This window comes from Stomoxys calcitrans, chromosome 2, assembly GCF_963082655.1.
Source record: "Stomoxys calcitrans chromosome 2, idStoCalc2.1, whole genome shotgun sequence".
NCBI classification, from domain to species: domain Eukaryota; kingdom Metazoa; phylum Arthropoda; class Insecta; order Diptera; family Muscidae; genus Stomoxys; species Stomoxys calcitrans.
Genome location: NC_081553.1, coordinates 17,517,273 through 17,543,738, shown reverse-complemented (window position 1 = coordinate 17,543,738; position 26,466 = coordinate 17,517,273). Strand labels below are relative to the sequence as shown.

Sequence of the window (26,466 nt, the reverse complement as noted above, 5' to 3'; positions counted from 1 at the left end):
GACCGATTTGGGCCAAATTGAAGAAGAATATCGAAGGTCCTAACACAACTCAGTGTCCCAAATTTCAGCAAAATCGTATGATTTATGGGCCTAAGACCCTAAATCGGCGGATCGGTCCATATGGGGGCTATATCAAGATAAAGTTCGATAAAGCCCATCTTCGAACTTAACCTGCTTATGGACAAAAAAAGGATTATAGGGACGGAAATGGATAATTCAATGTATTGCTAACGGAATGACAAAATGAATGTACCCCCATCCTTTGGTGGTGGGAATAAAAACAAGTAAAAACGTGCTAGATCGGCCGAGGCGAATCTTTAGAACCCTCCAACAGGATTCTGTTAAAAGTTTACAAAATAAACTTAGTTGAAACTTGTCTATCTGATGGTCAATGACGTAATTAAAATGAACCTAAATCTTGAAATTGAAATAGTTGGAAATTTGCCTTTTTGATGGCCAACAATTATACTAAATTTCCTATGAACATTCCATTAAGAAACGGGGGACACTACTCTCTTATCAAAGCGTGCAGTCCTATTCAAGTTTTACCTCAATGATATAGGGTCTCATTTTTTATGTCGAGTCCGAACGGCGTGCAGCTTAGCGACACCACTTGTTGAAGAACTTTTAACATGGCTGGATAACTCACAAATGTAGCCAGGTAAGGTAAGGAGATAACCACTGCTATATATTTCTTCTGGTGTTCACACCGACATTTAAACCCATGCGTTAGGCATCATAGACGGAAATGCCAACCTCTGCGCCACAGTGACCTACTTTCTGATGGCCAATGGTGTAGTTAAAGTGAAACTTACAATTGCAATTTATAAGTTTCAAAAATTGAGTTTTAATTCAGTTTTTATATTTTTATATTTTGATATTTAGAATTTGTTGTTAACTTTTCATGAATAAAATAATTGTCAATTAGAATTTGTAAAAATTGGCATTAAATGGTCAGTAAAAAATTCAACTACTTTAAGTCTTTACCCCATATAACAGTAAATCTCAATATAAATAACAAAGACATTTTTACGCTCATATACATTGTTTAGGAAAAATAAAAACAAACAAACAAACCAAAATACGCAAATCCCATTTCAAAAGCATTTGGCGTAGAAATGTTGATAACGTCCTCTTGGAGCGAATGTAAACATTTGGAATCGATCGAAATAAACATAATAAACACATAATAACTGACTAAGTTTGTGATTAAAACTATCTCAAGTACGTAAAATTTGTTTTCTTTGTTTTTCTTAATGGCTGGATTATTTGGTTTGATCAACTTTTATCTACACTCGCCATTATACAAATAAGTACAAGCGATACAAAATTTCCTATGAACATTCCATTAAGAAACGGTATATATCTCTCATATTAATGAGGGCAGTTGCGAACGGCTTGCTGAAAGTGACACCACTTGTTAGAGAAGTTTTAACATGGCAGGATACATCACAAATATAGCCAGCATTAGTAAGGGGATACCCACTGCTGGAAAATTTAATGACAGATTTGAACTCAGGCGTTCGGCGCCATATGCGGACATGTATATGGAGCCACCCTGCGCCACGGTGACCTACAAAATTTAAATTAAACAAGTAAGCTTGCTAAATTCAGCCGGGCCGAATCTTATATACCCTCCACTATGGATGGCATTTGTGAAGTTCTTTGAATGACGTCTTCAAATATATATATGAGTTATATCAAGTTATAGCACGTAATGGACCGTAGTTGTCATGTCTGTTAGAAGTCATAGAAAAACACTACCTCAACATTTCAGTCAAATCGGATAAGAATAGCGCTCTCCAGAGGCTCAGAAAGTCATTTAGACTAAAGTTGAAACATTTGTTGGAATTCATACCAATATGCAAAAGTTCAACCAAATTGGAAAAAAATTGCGCCCTCTAGAAGCTTAAGAAATCTAATCGGGAGATCGGTTTATGGCAGCTGTATCAGGTTATGAACCGTTTTGAACGATATGTGCACAATATCAGCCAACTCGGATAAGAATTGATTTGTTGGGGATGATATCAAACACCAAGTGCAAAATTTCAGCCAAATCGGATGAAAATTGCTCCTTCCAGAAGCTCAAGAAGTAAGACCCAAGATCGGTTTCAGCCAAATCGGATAAGAATTGAGTTCTCTGGAAGCTCAAGAAGTCTAGTTGGGAGATCGGTATATATGGCAGCTATATCAGGTTACGAACCGATTTGAACCATACTTAACACAGTTGTTGAAGTAATACCATAACACTACGCGTAAAATTTCAGCCAAATCGGAAAAAATTGCGAACTCTAGAAGCTCAAGAGGTTAAGACCCAAGATCGGTTTAAATGGCACCTGTATCAAAACATGGTCCGATTTGGCCCATTTACATTCCCAACCGACCTACACCAATAAGAAGTATTTGTGCGCCTTACTTTACTCCTGCGAAAGTTAGAGTATTGAGCCCTTTTATGGGTTTAGAAGGATACCGGAACTCGCTGTGCTAAATTTCATCGAAATAAGATGAAACATTGTCCTTTTATAGTATCATTACTCTATATCGGGAGAGATAGAGCCCACATTTAACAGGAATGCGTAGTGATCTACCAGAACTCCCTGTGCCAAATTTCATTGGATTTGGATAATAAATGGAACTCTTAAGGCCTCAATACCCTATATGGAAAGATAGGGTGTTCGGTCTATAGGGCAGAAATGGGTAGGGGTCTACCAGAACTCACTGTGCCAAATTTCATCGAAGTCGGATGAAAAATTACCAATTTATTGCCTCAAGACTTTGAATTGGTCTATTTAGCGGCTATATATAACTAAAATCCGATTATATGAGATCAAAGATAAGGTTTATATACAAAGAATACGAAATCATCAAAAATGGTTTGGAAAATATTTATATACCCAAGATATCTGCAAAATTATAAATACCCAACCTTTGGGTATAAATGGGTAAATAACCGGGTATTTACCCAATTTACCGGGTAAAAACCTTTTGGGTATTTACCCATCGCCGATCTCCACGGACTATCGGAATACAAAAAATGGCATGTCATAAGACATCTACATGCCGGGTAATAGCGCCTATAGAGGGTACTCGCTGTATTCGGATTTGAGGTACGTAAGACAAGTCTTATGAATACAAAAATACAGCTAATATGACATGTCTGATCGTGTAATTGCGGCTTTAGATAGCTTTAAATGTGCCACCCGTATAATTTGCCCTATCATGTTTGGCACTCACCCCCATAATGGTTTGTTTGTCCTTAAACTAATGATCATGTGTGTAAAAATTCATCATACCAGTCCGGGCCAGTACACTAACTATTGGCTTAGTTATATTTTACCCACACAGCTAATAACACATATATATAGTCAACGAACGATATTGTCGCAGCCAACGTTGTCGCCTCTCTTGTTCCCCATTGCGCTGCTGCTCACCCAATGTCTAGAGTAGTAAATGCAAAAGTGAAGAAAAATTGTAAAGAGAAAAACAAACAGTTCTACTATTAAGCAGTGAAAAATATTTTGCTAACACCAGTTTTAATTCAACTATCGGGGAGTGAAGTCGAAACAAAGTACGGGAGCTGCGAAACTATAACGAAAGGATTAAAAAAAAAGCAACAAAACAACGAATTTAAGATCAGACCAACAAAACCGTCGATCTAAACTCCCACACTAAATTAAAGGATTATTTTAAATTATTGATATAAACATAACAAAAGGTTAGTAAATTTAACTAAATGACACTTCAATAAAGCAGAATGGTAGCTTACTGGTGTGAGAATAACCGCGATTAAGAAAGTAGCTGCATACATGTATGGCCATGAACCATTTGAAGGGCATTTTAACATTGCTCGCCCAGAGGCATTGATGTCAACTTTGTTTGGGGCCATTTGATATATAGCCATAAATGTTTTTCTAATGGCAATTGTTTGCTGGCAATTAGAAATATGCACTTCCATTCAAGTACCATCCATTTGCCCATCCATCTATACATATTGTTGTTGTATACCTACTTACCTTCCTACCCAGCAACAACTATCTGTATGCTGTTTAATTTGCGCTAAATGTTATTAATGTACAATAGTTTGTATAGCAAGAGAAGAGAGTGAGTTCTTGATCCAAGGTTATAACGGTGCAGAGGAACAAACTAATTTTTATAAAGTATACAACAACAACACACTTGTTACTTGATCTCGAAAAAATGTTTGACAAAAAACCTTGCTTTGTATCTTGGTTTAAATCCATTTTATTTTCAAAAAAAGAAAAGATCACATTCCCAGCAATAAATAACAAGCATGGTGTTTAAATAATGAAATTTATATTTTATTGTTAGTCGGACGATACTTTCATACCTATGTATGTGTGGCTGTAATTACCGGCATTTAAGCTTTATTTTATATAGCGCCATAGGATGGTAGTAACGAATTTAGTCGTTTTCAACATTCGATGTATTGTTAAAGCACCGTAAATTATATATTCTTGATCAACATGACATTTTAACTCGACCTAACCCTATCTGTCGAAAGTACGATTACTTTTGAACAAGTAAAGCTAGCCTCTCCAAATGTTACACAAATACTTCTTACAATTTATATCCGAATTTGCACCATGATTTCTCATCAGACTTCCAAAAGCTATATCAATTTTGATTCGAATCGATCCATAACTCGATATAAGTAGCTCCCGTATATACCGATCTTCCAATTTTACTTCTTGAACCTCTTGAAGAAAAAATTTTTATCCAATTGGCTGAATTGTGCACTATGACTTTCAACATGTATGCCAGGTATGGCCCGAATTGATAAATAACCTGATTTTGCTTTTATATAAACCAATCTCTCGATTTGAGTTTGGAGCACTATGGGGATTACTTGTTATGACCTATCATTTCACTTTTAATTGTCTGCCTATAAATAGAAACTGAACAAAGAACTTGGCAAATGCGATCCATGGTAGAGAGTATATAGATTTCGGCTTAGTCGAACGAAACCCGTTTTCGCTTGGGTATCACAAACTCGTCTTCGAATGAACTCACCGTTCAGTTCAAGATTTGCTCAATCATAAAAGAATTTTTTGACGGCCCCGAACTGCGTGATGCAGTGTGACCACGCATTATGAATGCCTCCCAAATATCATCAGCAATAGTGCAAGTATAACCACTACTGTAAATTATTTATTTTTATTTCTTGGCAAAATTCAAGCACAGGCTTACAGCCTCATATGCAGACGTTCAGTCTATGTGCCACGCCCACCTCATTTCATAAAGGAACCACCGATACTTCTGATGTTACTGACGGGATTTGAACCTAGGCGTTTAGCGTCATCAACAGACAAGCCAAATACTGCTGTTGTTGTTGTCGTAGCCACATTTGTGTGTGGAGATAGCGATCCTCGTCAAGCTTCATAGGAGAGCAAGCTCGTTCCGGTCATTGGTTTTTAAAAGCGTCAATAATTCGTCTTGTCGCCCGACCTCTTACGGAGACTTTCCACGCGACATCGTTATTATCCGCGACTACAATTGCAGTTACGCGTTTCTCGTAATGACGATAAACTCCACACAAATCGGAGCTCTGGGTTGTGAACCCGTGTAATGCTCAAAACCATCCCGTGCCAGGAAGCCATAAACTTCGACACGGTGGCTTCCAAACATAATAAAATTACATAAGATACCGGTTTTCCTAGTGTTTTGAATGTATTTCCTGGAGACCTAGTTTTTAAGATGGATCTGCATTGTTGAGATCTGATTCTGATTGTATGAGGACTCTATGGCTAGATAGAGCCCTCATACAAGCCGATCCTCAGAGATGGCTTCTTGAACCCTAAAAGCATCAGTGTTTAGCGAATTCCTATGAAAATGAATACATTAGACGCACAGCAAATATGGTTCAGATGAGCCTGTAAAGAAATGTAGGCCTATAAAGGTAAATAGCATCATCTAATTCGGATTAAAATTGAAGCGCATGAGACTCACAAACTCAAATCCCAAGATCGGTTTATATAGAGGCTATAACTATGTGGCAGTGATGTGGTATGGATATTGGAAGGCATAAACATACATACTTGAAATAAAAATTGAACTGTGGCAAACTTCTCACATATCAATGACTGCTGTCCGAATCAAGTTTTAAGCTCAATGATAAGGTACCTCCTTTTTATAGCCGAGTCCGACACCTTTTGGGGGGAAGTTTTTAAATGGCATTGTATTTCACAAATGTCGCTAGAATTTGAACCCCGGCGTAGAGCGTCATAGGCGTATTTCGACAGACGCACATAGCTAGATTGACTTATAATGCCCAGAAGACTTAAGGCCTGGTTATGCTCTCGTAAACATGGAAAATGTGTCTGTAAATGTAGGAAAATGTGTCAGCTGTTTTGTTTGGCTTTGTGAAAACACTTTCAAACGATTACCGAACGTCTGTCGACCGTAACCGGAAAGTAGAATTCAGTAAAAACAAAATTTTACATTAAGAATATATGTATGTACTTACTGGAGTCACAAATCAATATGTCGAGGTGATACAACAAAATGACAACGGATATAAATTTGCCGATTAATCTATTTGACTTTGTTAGCCGCTAGAAACTTCACTCAACCGCCGCATTTGACTTCTCCAAAATATTACTTAACTGAATCCATCATACTGACTTATTTCTTTTAATTTTTCAATTCAAGCAACATTTTAATTTCGTTTAATAAAATTTGATTTTTACTAAAAACTAACAAAATTTTGTTCAACTGCATCCAGTTTTTTGACCTCTACGCTATTATATATTCCCTTCCGGCATTAATTTCAAGGTTACTAGGCGTATCTACTACTACACGAACTAGCCGGCGAATTAAATAACATTGACCGAAAAAAAAAACACCAAAGCATTATAAAACAGTTTTGTTTCCAGCGCTATTTTGTATTATTTATGAGGCAGAAGGGCTAAGGCGGTCTCTTTGTCCGTTGTTAAAGCCAACACCCTTTTTTCATGCTACTTGAGATATACTATGCACAAATGAATTGCAAATAGTGACCGTTAAAACCACCGTTAATTTGTTTAATAAATACAAATGTTCACAGAATCTTGTTTTTCGATACATTCTAGTGTTAGCAATCATACATATGTCTATGAAGATAAAACAACAAATGTTTTTAGACATACTCATACATACTTACCTATAATGGTTAAATATTTGTTAATTATGGTAAAGCTTAGAGGGGTCACATCATACTAATAACAACAAGGGTCTAATTCTCTTGCATTCTTACAGCCAGTAAACCAATGAATATGTTGGCACTGAGTTGAAATTTCCAGTTGACCGTCAAAAATCCACAAAAAGCCACAAGAATCTATGTCAGGCAACAACAACGCGGCAGGTGCTTAAGATTCTTAAAACATCAAAATGACTGCCCAACAACAGTAGCTTGTGTTATACCCGTACACACATACAGACACAAAAAGATGAGAAGATCATGTACATATTCAGTCGTTGGTCTCACATGTAGTTTAGCTCAAGAGAGGTTTAACTCAAAATTGCAAAATTCTCAGTTATATATGGCAAAATTTCCATTTCGTTGCTTACATGCGCTCTGTTGTATTTATACATATTTTACTTATGCAGTTGTGCTATGAAAATTCAATGAATTCCTATCACCAATAAATGCCTTCATTTCGTGATTAAAATCTGACATTTAGTTATTTGTAGCAATTTATGTTGATATCCTATCGCATGAGTTGTCAGAATTTAGCAAGTCCGTCCTCATGCCCACCCATACAAGGAGTCCAAAAGTCTACTGCGCTTAAATGAGTTATGAATTTGATTTGAACGGCATCCAAAGTACAGATAACAGATTGAATGTTAATTATTATGAATACCCCTTTTTACTATGCAGGTGAATCATGAACGTAAACACACAGATAGATAAACTTTAGTTTTGCTATAGTCTAAGGTTTTAAAATTACCGCAAATTATCAGCAGAGATTATGCAGCAAATAAAACAAAGTGATATAACTAGATTGCTTAACAAAAAAAAGGTCGGCTTTAATATTCCCTTTAACTGTATAACATCAATAATGTTATAATCAACTTGAATAAGTAATGATGCCAAACGAACTTTGAATACCCACCATTCGATATAATTATGAATTATCCAATATATATCGAATGCAATTAATCCGACGGGTATAGAAATATTGAATGAAATTTGTAGTTTTAAATTTTATTAAAATCGAATTAAACATTGAGCTTTAGAAGTCAAGTATTGAGGATTCGACCTATATGAAGACTATGTATATATTAATATAGGGACTGGGTTTTGACCGCAATTAGAGGAAAACGCGCAAGTTTGATCTAATACGAGTTCCGTATTTTTTACAAACGGATAAGTTCTTGAATGGTCTGAATCGGACCATAATTGGATATAGCTGCCGATCTCCCGATTTTGGGTCTTTAGCCTATAAAATTTGCTTTTATAATTCAACTTTGCTGAATTGCAAACGGTTAGTTCTTCTAAGCTTCTCTCCCTTAAAAGCTCCATTTGTCGTATCGTCACATGTACACATAACCATCAGCCATGGTTGAAAATAACCATCAGCCATGGTTGAAAAATTGTGCTGAATATAATCCAGATCAGGCCATATTTGGATATAGCTACCATATAAGTCTATAAAAGCCGGCTTTCTAACGCGATTTTTCAGAAATTTAGGACAGTGATTTGTATTAATTGTCAAGATATCCAAACCGACTATGATCTAGATCTGACTATATTTGGATGAAGCTGCCATATAGAGCGATCTCACAATTTTGAGTTCTAAACCCAAAAAACATTTATTATATGACTTCGCTGATATTTGGAAAAGTGAGTTGAACTGATTATATATTATATCCTATAGTCCGGATCAGGCATGGTATAGGTGGAACCATATTTCGATATATATATAGCTGCCTTATAGACTGATGAGGAAAAAATACTTCGGTGATGGCCGTACGTAGTCCCAAGTTTTTGTATGTGCGCTCGATTATGTAAACACGTTCATGTTCAGAGTTTACGAATTGCTTAATTGGGACATTTTTCTCCTCAGGGAACACGATGTTTGGAAATTCACCACATTCTTGCAAGCACAGCAAATACTTTGCTGTTGTGCTACTGTGCCTTCACAATGGGTGCCAGCAATCCCATGGCGGCCGGTTGTTCGTACCGGATTGACCCGATGGAGTTCTTCATCGGCAAGGGCTGCCACCTCAGTGTATAACACACTGCTACAACAACAATGGGTTAACCCGGCACGAGATAGCTGTGTGCACCACACAAGCTGGAACTTTGAGGTCCGATCTGTGCGGTGTTCTTTGCTTTCACGAGAAGCTAAGCTGCGAGCCGGTAGCTCGTCCACAGGTTGCGGATAGTGTAATGCATACATATAATCCGTTTACTCAATTTGAGCCCTGACTCATTAGATCCCTCATTCTTTTCTTTCTTCAATATATGTCGCGTGTAAACTTATCTACTTTATGTTAAGTTAGAGTTGCGGGTTTTTTTCTAAACAGACTCGCTTAGATTATTTTAGTCCATAGTGGTACCACGGTAGCGACAAACCAGTCCTCTGGTGATAACCCGGTTACCGGGGCGACTAATTACTTTGTTGCTTTTAATCAGAATGATGGGAGCCCAATGTTAAACCTCATGGAACTTAGCCATTTTTCTTGCAAATTTTTTTTTCCAATTTAAAAATTTGCCATTATATTCATTCATTCATTTTTAATCTTTGTTATCAGGTTATTAACGATTTCTTTTTAGTTTTTGCAAGCCTTTTAGTTGGTAGTTTCTAAAAGAAAAAACAAAAAGAAATCGCCTAAATGCGGTCAATAACCTATTGAAGTCAAAATTATGTTGGAACTAAAAAAGTAAATGCCAAAAATATATAAAAAAATGCTTTTTTATGAGAAATTTTTGTTGAGAACAGATTTTTTATTTTTTAATTATGTCTGAATATTTATAATTGGTTTGTCGATAATTGATATCATAGGTTTTTGTGAAACCTTTCGTTTAGTTCTGTTAATTTTTAAAAATTCGCAGAAAAAAAACAAAGAAAATCTCATCTAACGATGGTTTAAAGTTCAAACTTCCTAAAACAATTAATTATGAAAACTTTCCTTCTTTTATCTATTTTGAAATTACTTTCTTTCAAATTGTAGTGCCCTCTTCTAATGAATCATGTTACCTTTCAATTTTTTTGCAAAATATTTATTCATTGTTGGTTCATAAATCGCAAAGTCCGTGAATCATAGAACATGAACAAATAAAAAATGTCATGAGAATTTGCCAATATGGATGGATGAATGGCTGGTTGGTTGGTTGGCTGGCAGGTTCTGACTGGTTGGTTGGACGAATATACCCATACTAATTCCATATTCCATTAATAATTATAACTTTTGGTTTACCAAGCAAATATCGAAAACAAAGCGAATAAGAAATTGAAGAACACTATGTTTGAAGTGTTTTTGCAAAGCAAAATATAAAAAACACAGTGGTGTTAAACAATATAGCATTGATATTGTAGGAAATATGTTAGTAAGGTCATATCAAATATATTGTATATGAACTTATCAATTATTAGATAGACAAGTAATACAAGTTTAGATAAATCAGAATGCTAGTACGTGCTCTTGGATAGCATTTCGAACTACTTCCACGTGGGCATTCAATGTTCAGTATCCGTGCCGAACTATTTCAGTGGTGCAATTACGTAACTCTTAACGAAAACCGTTAATAAAATTTGTAGATAAATATATCGATTGCTAAAACGAATCTGCTATTCTCAAATCCTCCCTTTATTAACAGTAATCGTTATTGCTTTTTTTCATTTAAAAACGTATGGCCCTTTTAGACGGCACTGATGATCGTAATCATCGTGTGCCAATAATGGTACATCGATTTTTTCTTTTCATTGATTTTATTTAATATTTCATGCTTTACTTCTCCTTTAAAACTTTATTTGACACAGAACGTGTTCTTCAATATCTGCCAATTAATGATTACACATTTCTTTATAACGGTAATCGATAGACGCCATTCATCGAAAAAAATCAAATGATTTTGATTTTTCAGCCATGACTGATGGTTATGTGTACAAATGATACATACACCTGTGTTTTGCCATGTAAACTCTGCATAAACAAATGTAAATAAAATGTGCACAATTACTTGAAAAAGTTAGGGTGACCAGTTCGGATTTTTGAGCTGACTATACTAATCGGTTTCTTGAAAAATTAAATAACCGGTTTATTAAAAACAGCTCAATTTTCGAATAGTTTGAAACTCGGTTTTAGAGAAAACTCGATTTATTGATCATGTGTGAAATTGTGTTATCAATACTAATATTTATTCGTATAAAATTTTTGCGGAGTTTTATTTTTATATTATGAAAAGCACCCGTATCCTAAATTTTGAGAAAAATCAATGGAAAAATACTCAAAAGCCACTGTGATTAATTAAATTTCTTATCGTTAAAGTAAACACCTAATAATTTTTCCGTCGTTAAGTTGACGATTTTCTATTCGTTACCCAAAACAGTTTATATTAACGATTACGATTATCGTTAAAAGTGGCAACCGAATATCCAATTCGTTAACTTTTCTGTTACCGCTTTTTAATTAAAAAAATGTCGTTAAAACAACATGGAGAATTCGTTTACAGATATTTTTACGGTTTATTTTGACCACCTCTACGGAGTTTGACTGATGATATCGTCATCAGTATCAATATAACGAGTTATGGCGCGATACACAAACATTTTGTTTACTTTGAAGTGTTTGAGTTCGCCAACATTAGCCGGTTGTGATTTCCCAGCCAAATATAATTCAATCACACTATTATGCTAAATCTCCATAATAAATAATTCTTCTCAGAAGCAAATACTTTTCGTGAGTTGTAAACTATACAATGAGCCGTCAATAGATAGACCAGTATGAACTTGGTAATAATTTGGTAGGAGTTCGCCTGTACTTAATAAAACAGAATTGCAAGGAAAAACTAAAAACCCTTAATCAAGAAAACCAATAGTTCAACACGTGTCACCATTGTGCTCCTAAGCCTTGGGAGTGATGAAGGAATTAATAATGTATATGTAGGAAGAGCTATTAACCGCAACCTGCCTTTCTGTATTCATTTCCATTTGTCCTGTTATTGCCATTGTGCAACAACAATTAACATTTTGACCACAACTCATTGGTATCGATTGTACGTTCAGCAGGTTTTCTTTTGATAGAATATAATGTGGCATTCAAACATAATGTGTACTTGTATATGACATTTAGATATAACGATGGTTGATTAAAAGAAATCCACACCTGTGCCACAGTCGTTGTTAGTTACACGTTTATATGGGTCGTTAGATTTCTAACGTCCAACTTTCGTCCTATATTAAATTCATGATTTCTATGATAAAAACTTGGGCCAACACGAACTATTTGGAGGTGCAATCTAAGATTGATGGCATACTCCAACAGTTGCTATCCAAATTGAGGAGACGTTCTTTGTGACCTGTCCTTAGGCACTTATTTTCACATTTTAACAAATGCGCTATCCACATGCATGATGATATACAAAGTGTTTGCCGTTGACCTACAAACACAAGAATATTTATTTTTTGAATTACTAATAAATCGTAAGGTCGCACTAAAATCTTATCATTGTGTTTAAATCACACTTATTTATTTCTTAATTAATGGCTAAAGATCTATGCAAATACAAATATTGAAAATTTTATTTTTTTAATAGGCTTCTACACCTTCTTTAAAAGCAACATTTATTGTCAATATTCTTTAAACAAATTTAATAATCCGCAAAAGATGTTTGCCTTTAACTTCGAATTGTTTATACCATATGTTTTGTTGGTATACATTTGTGGTGAGCATATAGACATATTTGATTTGTTATTGTGTATTTTTTCTCACAATTAGTCTGTTAGCTCCTCATGTATGTATGTATGCACTATAAACAAAATAAAAGAACAATAATGCGTTGTTGCTTTTATTTCAATCATTGCTATACACATAGTGAACTTGTTGTTTTATATACGGATATGCATGAGAGTGTTTGTGCTCATAATGAATTCTTCTCAACTTTCCAACCGTTATTGGTTTCGTGTGTTGATGACTCCAAACATTTTTTGACAACGTCTGTCTGAGCGATTATAAATACAATACAATATGCAAAATATGAGCATGAAGAGTTTGGTTTGCTATAATGCGCACATCTTCATCATTAAATATATTGTAAATCATTAAATCAAAATTGATTACGCATCAGATTTTCGCTTTACAGTTTGTTCGATAGTTCAATACACTTTACTTTTTTTATAGTGTGTACAGCGGTCAAAAAAAGTATTCATCATTCAATGTTTTTTTTTTAATAAGTCTACAAAAGACAATTGGAATAAAAACATATTAAACTAATGATGCAGTAGTGCTTGTGTGATATATATGTACACAATTTCATTGTTTTTAAAGAAAAAAATAGTATTTATTGGAACAAAAAGGGCAATTTTACAGCTGAACACAAAAAATTAAACAAAAAAAGTATTCATCATTGCAAAAAAACAAAAAAATAAATAACATAATTTAAAAAAATTAATACTTTGTTATTCGACCACCGCGTCTTATAACTTCTTTTAAACGGTTTGACATCGATTGGACTAATTTAGCGGTTATATTTTGGTCTATATTAGTCCATTCCTCCATTATCACCTGTTGCATTTGACTCTTGCTCGAAAAATTGCGCGTTCTCAATTTGCGTTCGAGATGTTCCCAAAGATTTTCAATTGGGTTCAAGTCGGGACTTTGAGGAGGAGTTTTAATGACTTTGGGGCAGTTATACAGCATCCACATCTTGGTATTTAAAGCAGAATGTTTGGGGTCATTATCTTGATAATATTGAAAGTTATTACCAAGCCCAAGTTTTACAGCACTATCTTTTAAATTCCTCTTTAAAATGTCAATGTAATACTTATGATCCATTACTCCATTAATAATTTCAAGATTTCCCGCTCCTGAAGCCGCCATACACCCCCAAACCATTAAACCACCTCCACCATGTTTTACAGTAGCAACTGTGTTTCGTTCTTCAAGCTCTGTATTTGGTTTTCTGTACACTATGACCTTTCCATCGCACCCAAAAAGATTAAACTTGCTCTCGTCTGCAAAAATGACTGTTTTCCAAAATGATTCGGGCTGTTTTACATACATTTTTGCGAAGTTTAGCCTTTTCACTCGGTTTATTTTATTTATAAAGGGCTTCTTACGTGCAGTTCTTCCTCTGTAACTATGCCTTTTGAGTGTATTTTGAATTGTTTGTGTAGTAACTTCCTTCCCTAAATATTCCATAGTGTTTTTACGAAGAATGGTCGCATTTGTCTTCGGAGTTTTCTGAACTTGCCGCACTAGCCAACGCACATCTCCAACTGAAAGTGCTTTTGGTCGACCAGATCTTGGTTTATTGTCAACAGTTTTCGTTTCTGTCCACTTTCTGATGATGGATTGTATAGTAGATCGTGGTCTATTTAATATTTCACTGATAGTTTTTTGAGTTAAACCATTCCTGTGGTGTTTTATTATCAAAACTTTTACCTCATCAGAAACCTCGTTTTGCTTACGACCCATTTTGACAAAAACTAAATTTTCAATGAAATTAAATATTTGCTGTCAAGGGCAAAGCCTCCTTTACTAAATAAAACAGAAAAGGGGGATTCCCAAATAATATTTGAATTTGACTTTGATGATAGCACATCAATGATGAATACTTTTTTTGTTCTGTTTTTGGTGTTATTATATAAAATTGCATTTTTTGCGCTAATTAAATTTATTTTTTGAATTTATTTTAAAACATATTACGAAAAATAAACTATTGCATAAAACTGCATTATTTGTTTACTTAAAATTTTCTTCAATTGCCCAAAATAAGTGAATTTATTATCAATTTTGCTAATGATGAATACTTTTTTTGACCGCTGTAGTTGTTGGAACTTTGTTGATTTGTTTTCATGCATGCTTATGCTTTAGTGACTGACTGATGGGTTAGACGCCGCCGGTAGTGATTACCTACATAGTTGCTTGTCATCTAGACTGCCTGCATAGAGCATTGACATAGAAACTAATCATTTGCTCGACAAACAGTACGTATGTATGAATAAAAAGTACTGCCAAAATCAAGTTCAAGATTATTTCTATGCTTTGCTTTTTTGTTCCCATATTCTCACACATATGGCGTGTGTTTTTATTTGTTATTACTATTGTTGTTGTTGCTTTTTCGAACAAAACACATGATTTTGTGATGAGCGAATCTATTTATGAGGGGGAGCACAAAAATGGGCGGGAGAGTATTGGATATGAAAAACTTATACAACCAACTTCAAGAAGAGATTCATATATAGTTTACAGTTCTAACTACACACAGATTCAAAAAATGTTTATATGACTTCCTTTATAAAACTGTCAAAAAACCTAATTAAATGTACGTTTAAACCCCGTTTACTCTGCTCTTTAAATACGGATTTAATGGCTCGATCATCTGTTTTCCTTTTATAAAATCAGCTGACGAGAGCCTTAAATCCGGATTTAATGAGCAGTGTAAACGGGGGTTTACATTGGCCACTAAATCCGGATTTATGGCCTTTTCGAGATTTAAGTGCTAAATCCAGTGTTTTTTTTGCAGATTTTACTATACAAAAATAAATCCCATTTTTGGGATTTATGAATGAATAATCGATAAAAGTACCAAAATATGCAACTATTTTCAAGAATTGTGTATGGTTGTGTGCGATATGCACATTCATGTATACGCACGCAAGCTTAAATCCCCAAAAAACTAAGTGTAAACGGACAGGATTTGTTTTTGGATTTAGTTAAATCCAGATTTAAATAATTTCAATGTAAAGGTGCTGTAATTCTTCATTAGGTTTTGTGAATAAGGCCGTAAATGACCCGAACATTTGATCGATGCAAAATACTTACTAAACTACTACTACTAAATTTCCCATGAACATTCCATTAAGAATCAGAGGATACTTCTATCATATCAATGAATGCAGTCCGATTAAAGTTTCAGCTCAATGATAAGTGGCCTCTTTTTTATGCTAAGTCCGAACGTCGTGCCGTAGGATACCTTACAAATGTAGCCAACATTAGTAGGGGATAACCACTGCTAAAAAATTTGTTGATGTTCACGTCGGAATTTGAATCCACAATTTGCACAATTTTTTACTGGAAGTCATTCGCATACTTTATTTGCCAGCAGAAAAGAGCGGGAGACTGCTTGAGTGAAAAAAAAATGTTGGGAGTTTGATAGCTGGGAGCTTGCAAATTTCTGCTGGAGGTTTTTTCTCAACAACAATTTGCAGCATCGTACAAATGTTTTTTGAAAACCAACTGTTTTATACAAATAAATAGCAAAAGAGAATAGGGGCTGTTCTTACTCTTCTGCAAATCTTTACTGGAAGAGTACGCGAACAGACCTTTTGTCACTCAATCTGTCGCCCAATATTGAAATCATCGTAGCTGACACGAGTGTTACCAATTCAAAGAACCATCCATTCTGGCATATATATATTGTTCTTACCTTTCTCTTCAAAGTGTCGGTATCTGTTAGCCTCGAAAGCCGAGCAATGACATAGGAAAATGTCTCATCATCTTTCCCACATGCACTACATATGTTATCACTTGTCGCACCGATTTTGCATAAGTGAGCTCGTAGTCCTATGTGTCTCGTTATGATACCGAAAGCATTACTGAACTCCTGTCAATTTCCTTTCAGCAATACCCTCGTCTTTTCACAATCAGGATTTTCTCCGTCCTACCGGCCGTTTCGCTGTTGCACAGTGTTAAATGCGCATTCGCAGCTCACTTAACTCAGGCTGCGTCGACACGAAAGGCTTCGGGTTAACCCGATAATAAGACCCTTATGAAATCGACGGGGGAGCGGGGAGTATACATATTGCTTAACTGAGAAATGTTTGTCGTCTGAACGATGTTAGAAAATTTACCACGTTCGTGCAGCTTTCAACTCGCTTTTTGACAGACAGAGCAATAGTCAAGACAATAGTTGGTCATTTCGCACAAAAGGGATTGGATTCCGAAATTTAAACCACATTTGTCATTCGTGTTACCAATTCCTGTACAACTAAAAAAAAATTGGCAAAATTTTGTCTTTATTTAAAAAAACCAGATTGTATCTCATTAGAAGCACCTTAAACAATAAGGTGGTAAGTCATTAGAGACATGCCCTTAGAATCGTAAGTCTTGTAAGATTTTTTGCCCATTCATTTCCTTTCACATCTCAGGCTCGGTCACAGAACAGATGAATTGTAAAGTTGCTATCACTATCAATATATATTAATTACGAAGGGGTGGGTTTTGGTTGAAATTACAAAAAATACATGAATTTCAGTACGACCCATACACTCACATTTGTGTGTACACATGCTCGTAAGCAGCTGATAAATTGTTTGATGCCATATTATTTTTTTATATGTAAATGGCAACATTTTGGCCAAAGAAACCCAAAAAAATCAACCTTGTCAAACCACCGAAAGAACTATTTTCGGAAATTTTTCCGTAAAAATAACGTAGTATCAGACTATTCATACGAAAAATTTAATATGAAAAATGGATTTTCGAATAAATATGAAACTCTTTTGATTAAAACGATCTTCAAATTCATAGGAGGATACATGCCGATTAGAGCGCGCTCTATTCGAATTTGACGCGCGTATGTAACGCACATATCGTGTGATATCAGTTTTAGTTTTTCTAGCCTCCTGTTAAGAGGAGATGCTTATTAAGTAAGTGGATTTTGAAGACCCGTCCATTAAACTACAACGTCATATACATATGTATATATTTATAGGTTTGACAACAGTATTATAGCGCTTTACATTGCTGAATTGAAGGTTAAATTTTCTGTCTGGCGAGATACTCAGATATTTTGCTCTTTCATTTAGCATTTTTAAAGCAGTATATTCTGCCGACTGCAAGCCATGGTAAAGAACTCGACACGTCAATATATTGTGGTTTTTAGCTCTGAATGCTTCGATTTTTTTCTCATTAATTATGTGATATGTCACCTCTCTCAGCAATAATAGCTTTTTAAAATGTGGTAAATAGGAGTAATAAAAATTATTTACACATTACCTTGGGTCGATTAGCTTTGTGTTATCAGGTACCAGAAATAGCATATATACTTACATATATGGAAAAGCTGACCTCGTATGAAGCTGGTGCAAAAATTATTCTTGTTGCATAAAACTTATCATCTAGCGACCTGTTTTATCACCAATCGAATTTGTGCCAGTGTGAAAAATAGACTTTCGACGCAATTGGGGTGCCTAGGCTTGTCGACTTATTATTATTTATTCATTTTGTCCCAACTTTTATTTCCCCTACTCGTTTTTCTTTGCCACTTACCCATATTTTATTCATTGGCAAATTAGTTCCTTCACACTACGTGTAATTAAAAGTTCTTGACGTAACCCATATACTTTTGAGCCATTTATACCAATATGCCACACACAAGCTATACCGGTATTTCTCACTCATGCGAAAATTTACATCAGCTGCTTTGTATCGGGCCATCACTATCACCACTCTAGAACTTTTGGCTCTTGCTCTCTTTGTTTCGGTTGTTCTCTTGTGTCAGCTTTCCGTCTCCACATGGCCAGTTTCGAGTTCTCCAACAATGCTCTTCTGGTTCTCAGCCTTTACTTTGCAAATACCCATCGTGTCATGAAATAAAAAAAAAAATCTGAAATCAACATGCGATGAGTATACTCGGCCATCCATACATACAAACCAGTGTTGCCACTACAGTTTTGTGCAAACATGCATTGTGGGGTAAATTTAAAATTGTCAAAATGTTGTTATATGGTTAGTCACAAATATGCAATATGTAAAGAATATTAACACAAAGATACAATGTTCGCCCAGAGACCGGGTCTATGCAACAAAATGACCTTGCTCCCCTAAAGCAGCTTGCCACTATTACTAGCAGTGTTTCAATCCCATGGCGGTCGGTTGACCCGATGAAGTCCTTCTTTGGCAAGGCTGTCACCTCAGTGTACAACACACTGCTACAACAACAACTACTAGCCGTGTTTCATTTTCGGCCTGTCAAGTGCTTAATGCGATAACAGCCGACGGCTGTAATTCATATTCGGCGTTAGAATCTTTATTCGGAGAGCCTTAAATGTTCTTTAGAAATGTGCGATTTTTATTTTTCAAAAAAATTAAATGGGCCATTAGGTTGATAAACCCAGCAAAATAAATTGGAAGTTATTCTAAAACAACGGCATGTTATGTTCTTTAACAGTGACACAGTTTGTTCTATTCCTACATCTTGGGAAGTAATATAGAATATCATTGAATATGTTAAGTTTAAACACTTCCATGGCACATAAATTGGGGAAAATTATGAATGAATTTCTATTTTTATACCCTCCCCCATAGGATGACGGTATACTAATTTCTTTCCGTTTGTGACATATCGAAATATTGATCTGAGACCCATAAAAGTATATATATTCTTGATCGTCTTGACATTTGGCCATGACCATGACTGTCTGTCGAAAGCACGCTAACTTTCATTTGATTTATTAACCAAATATGTAATATATAATTACATACAAACATTTCAGTAACCTGAGTATAACAGAAAATAAATTCAATTTAATTTCTTAACATAATGAGATATTTTATTATATTTACCTAATACTTGGCTCCCCAGCCATAAAACAAAATAAAGAATATAAAAGAAATCCAAATGGAAGACAGTGATAAATAGAAAATGGTCCAGTGGTCCGAGAACTAAGATTTCCAAAAGAATTAGAAATACTGCAGCTTTGAATATCAGAAGTAGGAATGTCAATAGAACAAAGAAAAACTTTCGAAGGAATAATGCAAGGCGCTTGAATAAGTATGGTCAAAATCGCTTCATTTGTAAACCGATTTAAAAGAATTAAGTATGTTACACTTACACAATAATAGAAAAGCGAAAAAAATTCTCTGAAAATGATGTAGAAAAAATTTTGGATTTTTTTTTTGCGACGTCCCTTTAAAATCACAAAATTTAGTGCAGTTTGGAGTACATCCAGATCCCCAAAACTAAATTTTTTCTATATCATTGGAAGTTATGTCGCTACATTTCTTATAAACTCGCAAGGGAAAATAGAAAACCAACCCAAAATTTGGATACGTAACCCGAAATCTTGTTTTACAAAAGAAGAAAGACATAAATTTGTAACTTTACTCCATTCATGTGAGTGCCACATTAACCACCACCTTTCAAAAGACTCAACATTTTTATACCCACCACACTAGGCGAATTTAAAAAGGTGGACCGCTGTTAGCAGCCGGTCATGTTTGACGGTATTAAGATGTCAGATTTTTGTTTGCATTCTCTTTGTTGTTATCTTCTTTCTCGCATATTATCTGCTCATGTACACACGCGCACACAAATTTCTTTGTGTGGCTTGGCAAAACGTCGATCAGCTTGATGAAAAGATGGCGGATTGCACCATATGATTGTTGCACAAACGATTAATTGTTTCGCCATGCTCACCACTATAGTACTAGCGTAAACTAATCTAGTCATTCCATTTATAACAGAACGAATTGCGACGCCATAAAGTATATATTTTTTGATTGTCTCGACGTTCCGAGTCGATCTGTCCCTCCGTCTGTCGAAATCACGATAGCGGTCGAACGCATAAAGCAAGCCCCTTGAAATTTTCCACAGATTAATGTTGTTCCATTTGATTAATGTTGTAGGTCGTTGGGGATTGCGAAGGGACCATATCGGTTCAGATTTGAATAGAGCTTATTTATAAAAGCCCCTAGAAGCCGCATTTAATATCCGATTTAGCTAAAATTTTGTATATGGCTTTTTCATGACATCCAATATTTGTGTAAAGTATGGTCCAAATCCGTCTAGTCTTTTACGTCCCCAAAAATCTTATATGTTTGGTTAATTTGGCGGGCATTTTGTACGTTAAGTACACATGTGCCCTTCAACTAAGCTCATCTGTGAAAATGTTTAATAGAGTCCATGGTGGTGGATTCCCAATATGCGGCCGCGCCGAATTTTGCAAGTTTTTACTTGTTTGTTTATTGTATGGTATTGTCATGATTCGAATACAATTTGTATGTTAGTGGTTACCCTGTTTTGATACTCTTTGTTGTTTTTCCGCTTATATTTCTCCCGGCATCTTTGTGGTATCTCCAGCACAATCGTCGTCGGCGTCGTAGACATTCGCCCATGTATGTATGTATGTATGACAGACTGTGAGCTAACGTCATTTGATAAAAGTTGTTTATAGTTGCATCGTATGATTTCATTTAGCTCAATTCGAATTCGCACCACTAACAGGCAGGCAGGCGAACAACAGACAGCTGGACGTGTGGACGACGTAAGAGCGTGCTCGAATATACCAACCGGTGGACTAAATAAGACTACAAGGGGTAGGTAAAATAAAGAAACGATAGATTCACTGGATGATGTACCTGTACATCGCTCGTTGCCGCTATACAATCTTCGTTTAATTCATTTTGTCCATTAAGTTGTGCATGATAAATTAGTGGAATTTTCTATTGGCTGGCACTTTTTCCACATCAAGTAGGAAGGAAGCAAAGAAAAGAAGGTACTCTCCTATATCAAAGGAATAGAATTGCGTTTCCTAGGAATTGAATTGTATTGAATTTCACCACCTTGCTGCAGCTTATAGTTTGCTAGGACATATGTAAATATTTCCAAGAGTTCTTGTCGTCGCAATTTCAATTGAGTTGTCGTCAGGCTACTGTAAAAGCAAACGTGTAAATACTTTGTCTTTCTGCGAAAACAATATGCGACTTAATTTCAATTAAGTCATTACGCCACCTCACTCCTTAACAGGAACATAGAATTAGCTCATTCAACATTTTTCAATGCAAATTTAGATTTTATACTCGTATTGTAAAATTTGCACTTATTAACGTTTCTCTTTTATTTTATTTTAGCATAATGCCGCCAAACGCAGCTCCCCCCACACCAGCCCTTACCGAATCACTTTTGGCCAGTGCCAGAGGCGATGGCGGAAATCCCAAAGTACTACATGAAGCCACCACTGGTGTGCTATTCGAACAGGATGCCGAAACCATTGATGGAGGTTTGGTCAAAGATATTGAGAAATTGAAAAAGGCTGAAAAACGTAAAATGAAACTGGTATGGCGTAACATTATAGCCTTTGGTTATCTACACATTGCTGCGTTGTATGGAGCATATCTAATGTTTACCTCGGCCAAATGGCAGACCATCGCTTTTGGTAAGTGTTACAATAATTCGAATAGAATGACACATTTTTTGTGGTTGTTTTCTTTAGGGTCCATAAAAAATTGTTATGAATCTGCAGGTAATTTTGAGGTTAAAATTGAGTGTCACATAAAATCCTGTACTTTCTGCATGTAAATAAATATTACTTGAGCCTGTTCCCTGGGGATATTCTAGTTTTTAACAATTGGTTGGTTTTCGTGCTTCCTTTGATACATATGGCTGAATATTTCCCTACGAGACCATTGTGTTACCCCACTTCATAAATACCGGTGGAATGAATGATTGGGAAAGAAAATCAAGTTTAGCTAAACATTGTCATTTATGGTGCACTTAGAAAACAATGTGGTAGGATGATGAAAATTAACAAAAAAAAATAAATTTGTAAAAAGTCTTAACAGCAAAGTTACTTGCGTGCGTGATAAGTGGCTGAAAGATGAGTAAAATTGTGGACAAGCAAATTCAAATATGCCCACAAACATTACATTAAGATACAGTGTGCAATGAAAGCTGTTCGTTTCTAATTTAAGCCATGTGTCTCACAAATGTTGCCAGCATTAGGAGGGGGTACCCACCATTAAAAATTGTTTTTCGGATGTTATCGTCAAGATTTGAAACCAGGTTTTCCGATTAATACGACCGAACGCCGTTCGAACATGAAGGTTAATGAATAACTTGCCCTGATATATCGAACTTCACAGGCACTCAGCAATTATGCAAAATCCAATATAGCCCGGTTGCAGTCTCAGTGCTCTCACTGATAGCGCTGATTGTCCGCGACTGTAGTTGCAGCTATTTCGTATGGAACGTTTCTCTATCTGCAACCTGTAGACGATAGCTCCTAGTTCAGCTTCTCGTGATAAAGATAAGCATCATACAGATCGGAGCTCAAGGTTTCAATCTGTGTGTTGCTCATGGTAAACCCGTGCCGGGGATATATACGTATGTCAGTTCCATAAGCATTTTTAAATAAAACCGTTTCTGTTGTTGCTTCTAGTTGTTGAAGTAGCCACATATTTGCATGTGGAAGTGGCTATCTTCGTCAAGCTCCAGGGCCTTGCTATTCCCTCAATAGTCCGGGCCTTGCACAGTTTGACAGCTTACAGTTGTCAGCCTCGTCCTCCCATGACTAGGGGCCAGAGTCTTTATTGCCACCTGAATATCCGTGCCTCCACTGCAGTCTCCAAAATACGAAATCCTCCACCACTTGAAGGGTACGCCGCGCCTAATATACATATTCGAAACCCTTAAATTGATCATTTTTCGTTAGCAACGTAATTTACAATAGTATGTCGTAGATCCTTCTCAATCATATTTCAAGTGATTTTTTTTATACTCCCTTTCTCCCAACGTGGTCCAACCCTAATAGGTGTTGTATTCAAATGGGATTAACTTTGTAAATGTCGGGCTATAATTCATACAGCTTGTGGTTCGTTTGAAATCGAAATTCCACACACTTATTCTCTGGCCGTAAGTTCCTAGGTAATAAAACTTCCTCAAATAAATCAAGGAAATATTTTAATTTGTTCGAAGTGAATTTTAGATTTTAATTAAAATCAAACACTATCTTTCCCTATACTTGGAAGAAGGCTAATCTCTATAGGAAATTTGCCATAATAATGATGGGCAATTGCATAAGAAAGCTCCTTATTTCATTTAGATGTTAACCTTAATTCATGAAATGAATCATTCATAGCTAATTCCTCATATTAATTTATGGAAATATTTATAAACTATAACGACCATATTGGTTCAATCATTCATTGAAAAATAATATTTAAAATGAATGTAATTTTTTTTTTGCAAAAACCTTGTTTTAGTTCAATGATTCATATAATCAATTAAATATTAAATAATTGTAATTTATGCTATATTCCATGTAGTCTGGTCTTCGTTATAAGGGGAACAGCTCTGGCAGTTATGCTAAATTCATATCTTCTTAATTCTAAATCAGGGATGATAACGCTTTTTTTTGCACAATATTAAAAAAAACAACAACGCCATGTGCCTATCTCTGTTGTTGGTTTGAGTGCAAGTACATTTGTCTGCCATCAAAGGTTATCATCGTCATATAAGAAGAACCTTCACCATATAAAGTTTTATGGACTTCCTCAGGCTTGACAACCCAATTTATTTGTTATTCTCAAATCGTATAATAGATTTAATTTTTAATGGCTTATTATTGCAAAGTAGGTTTCCATTCAAGGGAATTATTTTGTTTGCATTTATAGAACGAACTGACATTTAATAATAGCTTTAATCGAATGTTATTTAAAAAAAGTAGGTAATTCGAATTTGACACTAAATTACTACAAAATGTTCCTTAGAATTTTTTTAACTTAAATAAAATTTTGTAAATGTCTTTTTGAAATTTCAATTCATTAATGCCAGTAGAAAAGACATGTTGAAGCACATAAAATGTGAAGAGATAACCTTCGTAAGATGACCGTCCACGTAAGAATTGAGGAGATGCCCGTCGCAGTTTTTGGCGCAGCATTCTGATAAATCTGAATTTTAATCCACTGCGTGTCGCATGGTGGGCGACTCAAAACCGGAACTGTCGCGCAGTTACGGTCGCGCAGTTACCTTATATTTAATCAAAAAAAAATTCTTTGTTAGCACTAGTGACTTGTGGACCCAGTTTCCACTTTTGAGTTTCTTACAACTTGGTTAGTGTTAGGTCGGAATACGCTAACGAATTTTACATCCAACTGCTAACGTACTGCCGCTGTCTGCAAATGCAAATTTTGCTCATGAACCGTCCACTAAGGAACAGGGGCAAACTTTTCACATATCAATGAGTGTAGTCCGTTTCAAGTTTAAGCTCAAGGATAAGGGACCTCCTTTTTATAACCGAGTCCGAACGGCATGCCGCAGTGCGACATCTCTTTGGAGAGAAGTTTAACATGGCATAGTACCTCACAAATGTTGCCAGCATTAGGAGGGAAAAACCACCGCTGAAAATTTTTTATGATGGACTCGCCAGGATTTGAACACAGGCGTGCCGCAGTGCGACACCTCTTTGGAGAGAAGTTTAACATGGCATAGTACCTCATAAATGTTGCCAGCATTAGAAGGGAAAAACGACCGCTGAAAATTTTTTTATGATGGTCTCGCCAGGATTCGAACCCATGCGTTCAGCGTCATAGCGGACTGCCGCTGTCTATGTAGTGAAAAATTTGGTTGATGATTTGGTGTCGGATATCTTCAAACTACAAGTGAGATCCTATGCTTGACCCTCTACAGCCTCTTATCGTCATCATGGGCTGCATCTGCGCCATCTGCAATCTGCGATAAGGTTAAAAAAACAAAATCCTTATATTTTTGACAGGCAGCACTTAAGTTATGGCTGACTAGTAGTGAATTATATATGGACCTCAAGAGTGAGCAGTACGCAGAGGAAAAACATACTGATCTGTCAAAACACAGCCCTAAGAACCATAACTGGCAGCCTGCAGATGGCAAACATCAACTACTAAACAATATCTCCTGAGCTGCGACCAAAAGAGTCAGTCCAATTTCCGACTTACTTTTCAAGAACACTATTCGAGAACTATCAGTAATCCATATATACCCTCCTCATACAGAACAGGCTTGCAGGAAATTCATCGGAATACTGTAACCAATTTGACCTCATCATATTAGCTGTATACAATCCTCCGTGGACTCCCACCATCCATTGCAGATAATGAGAAAGATCTGGTTAGAAAAATGTGAGTTGCTCTGGCGCAATTAAGATCTAGATAGTGTAGCAAATTGAACTCATATCGCTCAAGGTTAGACGATACCATCCCCAATATCTGCCCTGCAGACAACACAGGACCCCATGACAATAATCACCTATTTACAAGCTCGGAGAAACCAACTACTCTTACTGCAGAATCATAATGGAGCGCTCCAATTGAAGCAGCGATATTCCTGCAACTAGATCTGGATACGGCAGTCGAGTCCGGCATGAGATAGATGTGAGCACCACACAGGCTGGAACTTTGAGGTTTGAAGCGGCCATATATCTGCAACTAGATCTGGACACGGCGGTTGTGTCCTGCCTGGCTGGAATTTCGAGGTTTGAAGCGGCCATATTTCTGCAACTAGATCTGGACACGGCGGTCGTGTCCGGCACGCGATAGCTGTGA

General features: G+C 35.9%; 1 protein-coding gene across 3 annotated transcripts in view; it reads left to right on the top strand.

Moving 5' to 3' along the window:
- Positions 1 to 26,466, top strand: part of LOC106081838 (acyl-CoA Delta-9 desaturase) — a 54,508-nt gene that overhangs the window by 18,524 nt on the left and 9,518 nt on the right. The window contains exons 1-2 of one of the 3 annotated variants that reach the window (XM_013244053.2): positions 3,525 to 3,715; positions 22,021 to 22,325. In XM_013244053.2, the coding sequence (XP_013099507.1) occupies positions 22,025 to 22,325 (301 nt within the window). In that variant the 5' untranslated portion in view covers positions 3,525 to 3,715; positions 22,021 to 22,024. Of the gene's footprint in view, positions 1 to 3,524; positions 3,716 to 21,377; positions 21,487 to 22,020; positions 22,326 to 26,466 lie in introns of those variants that run through there. The other 2 variants (XM_013244052.2, XM_013244055.2) reach the window with 2 other exon arrangements.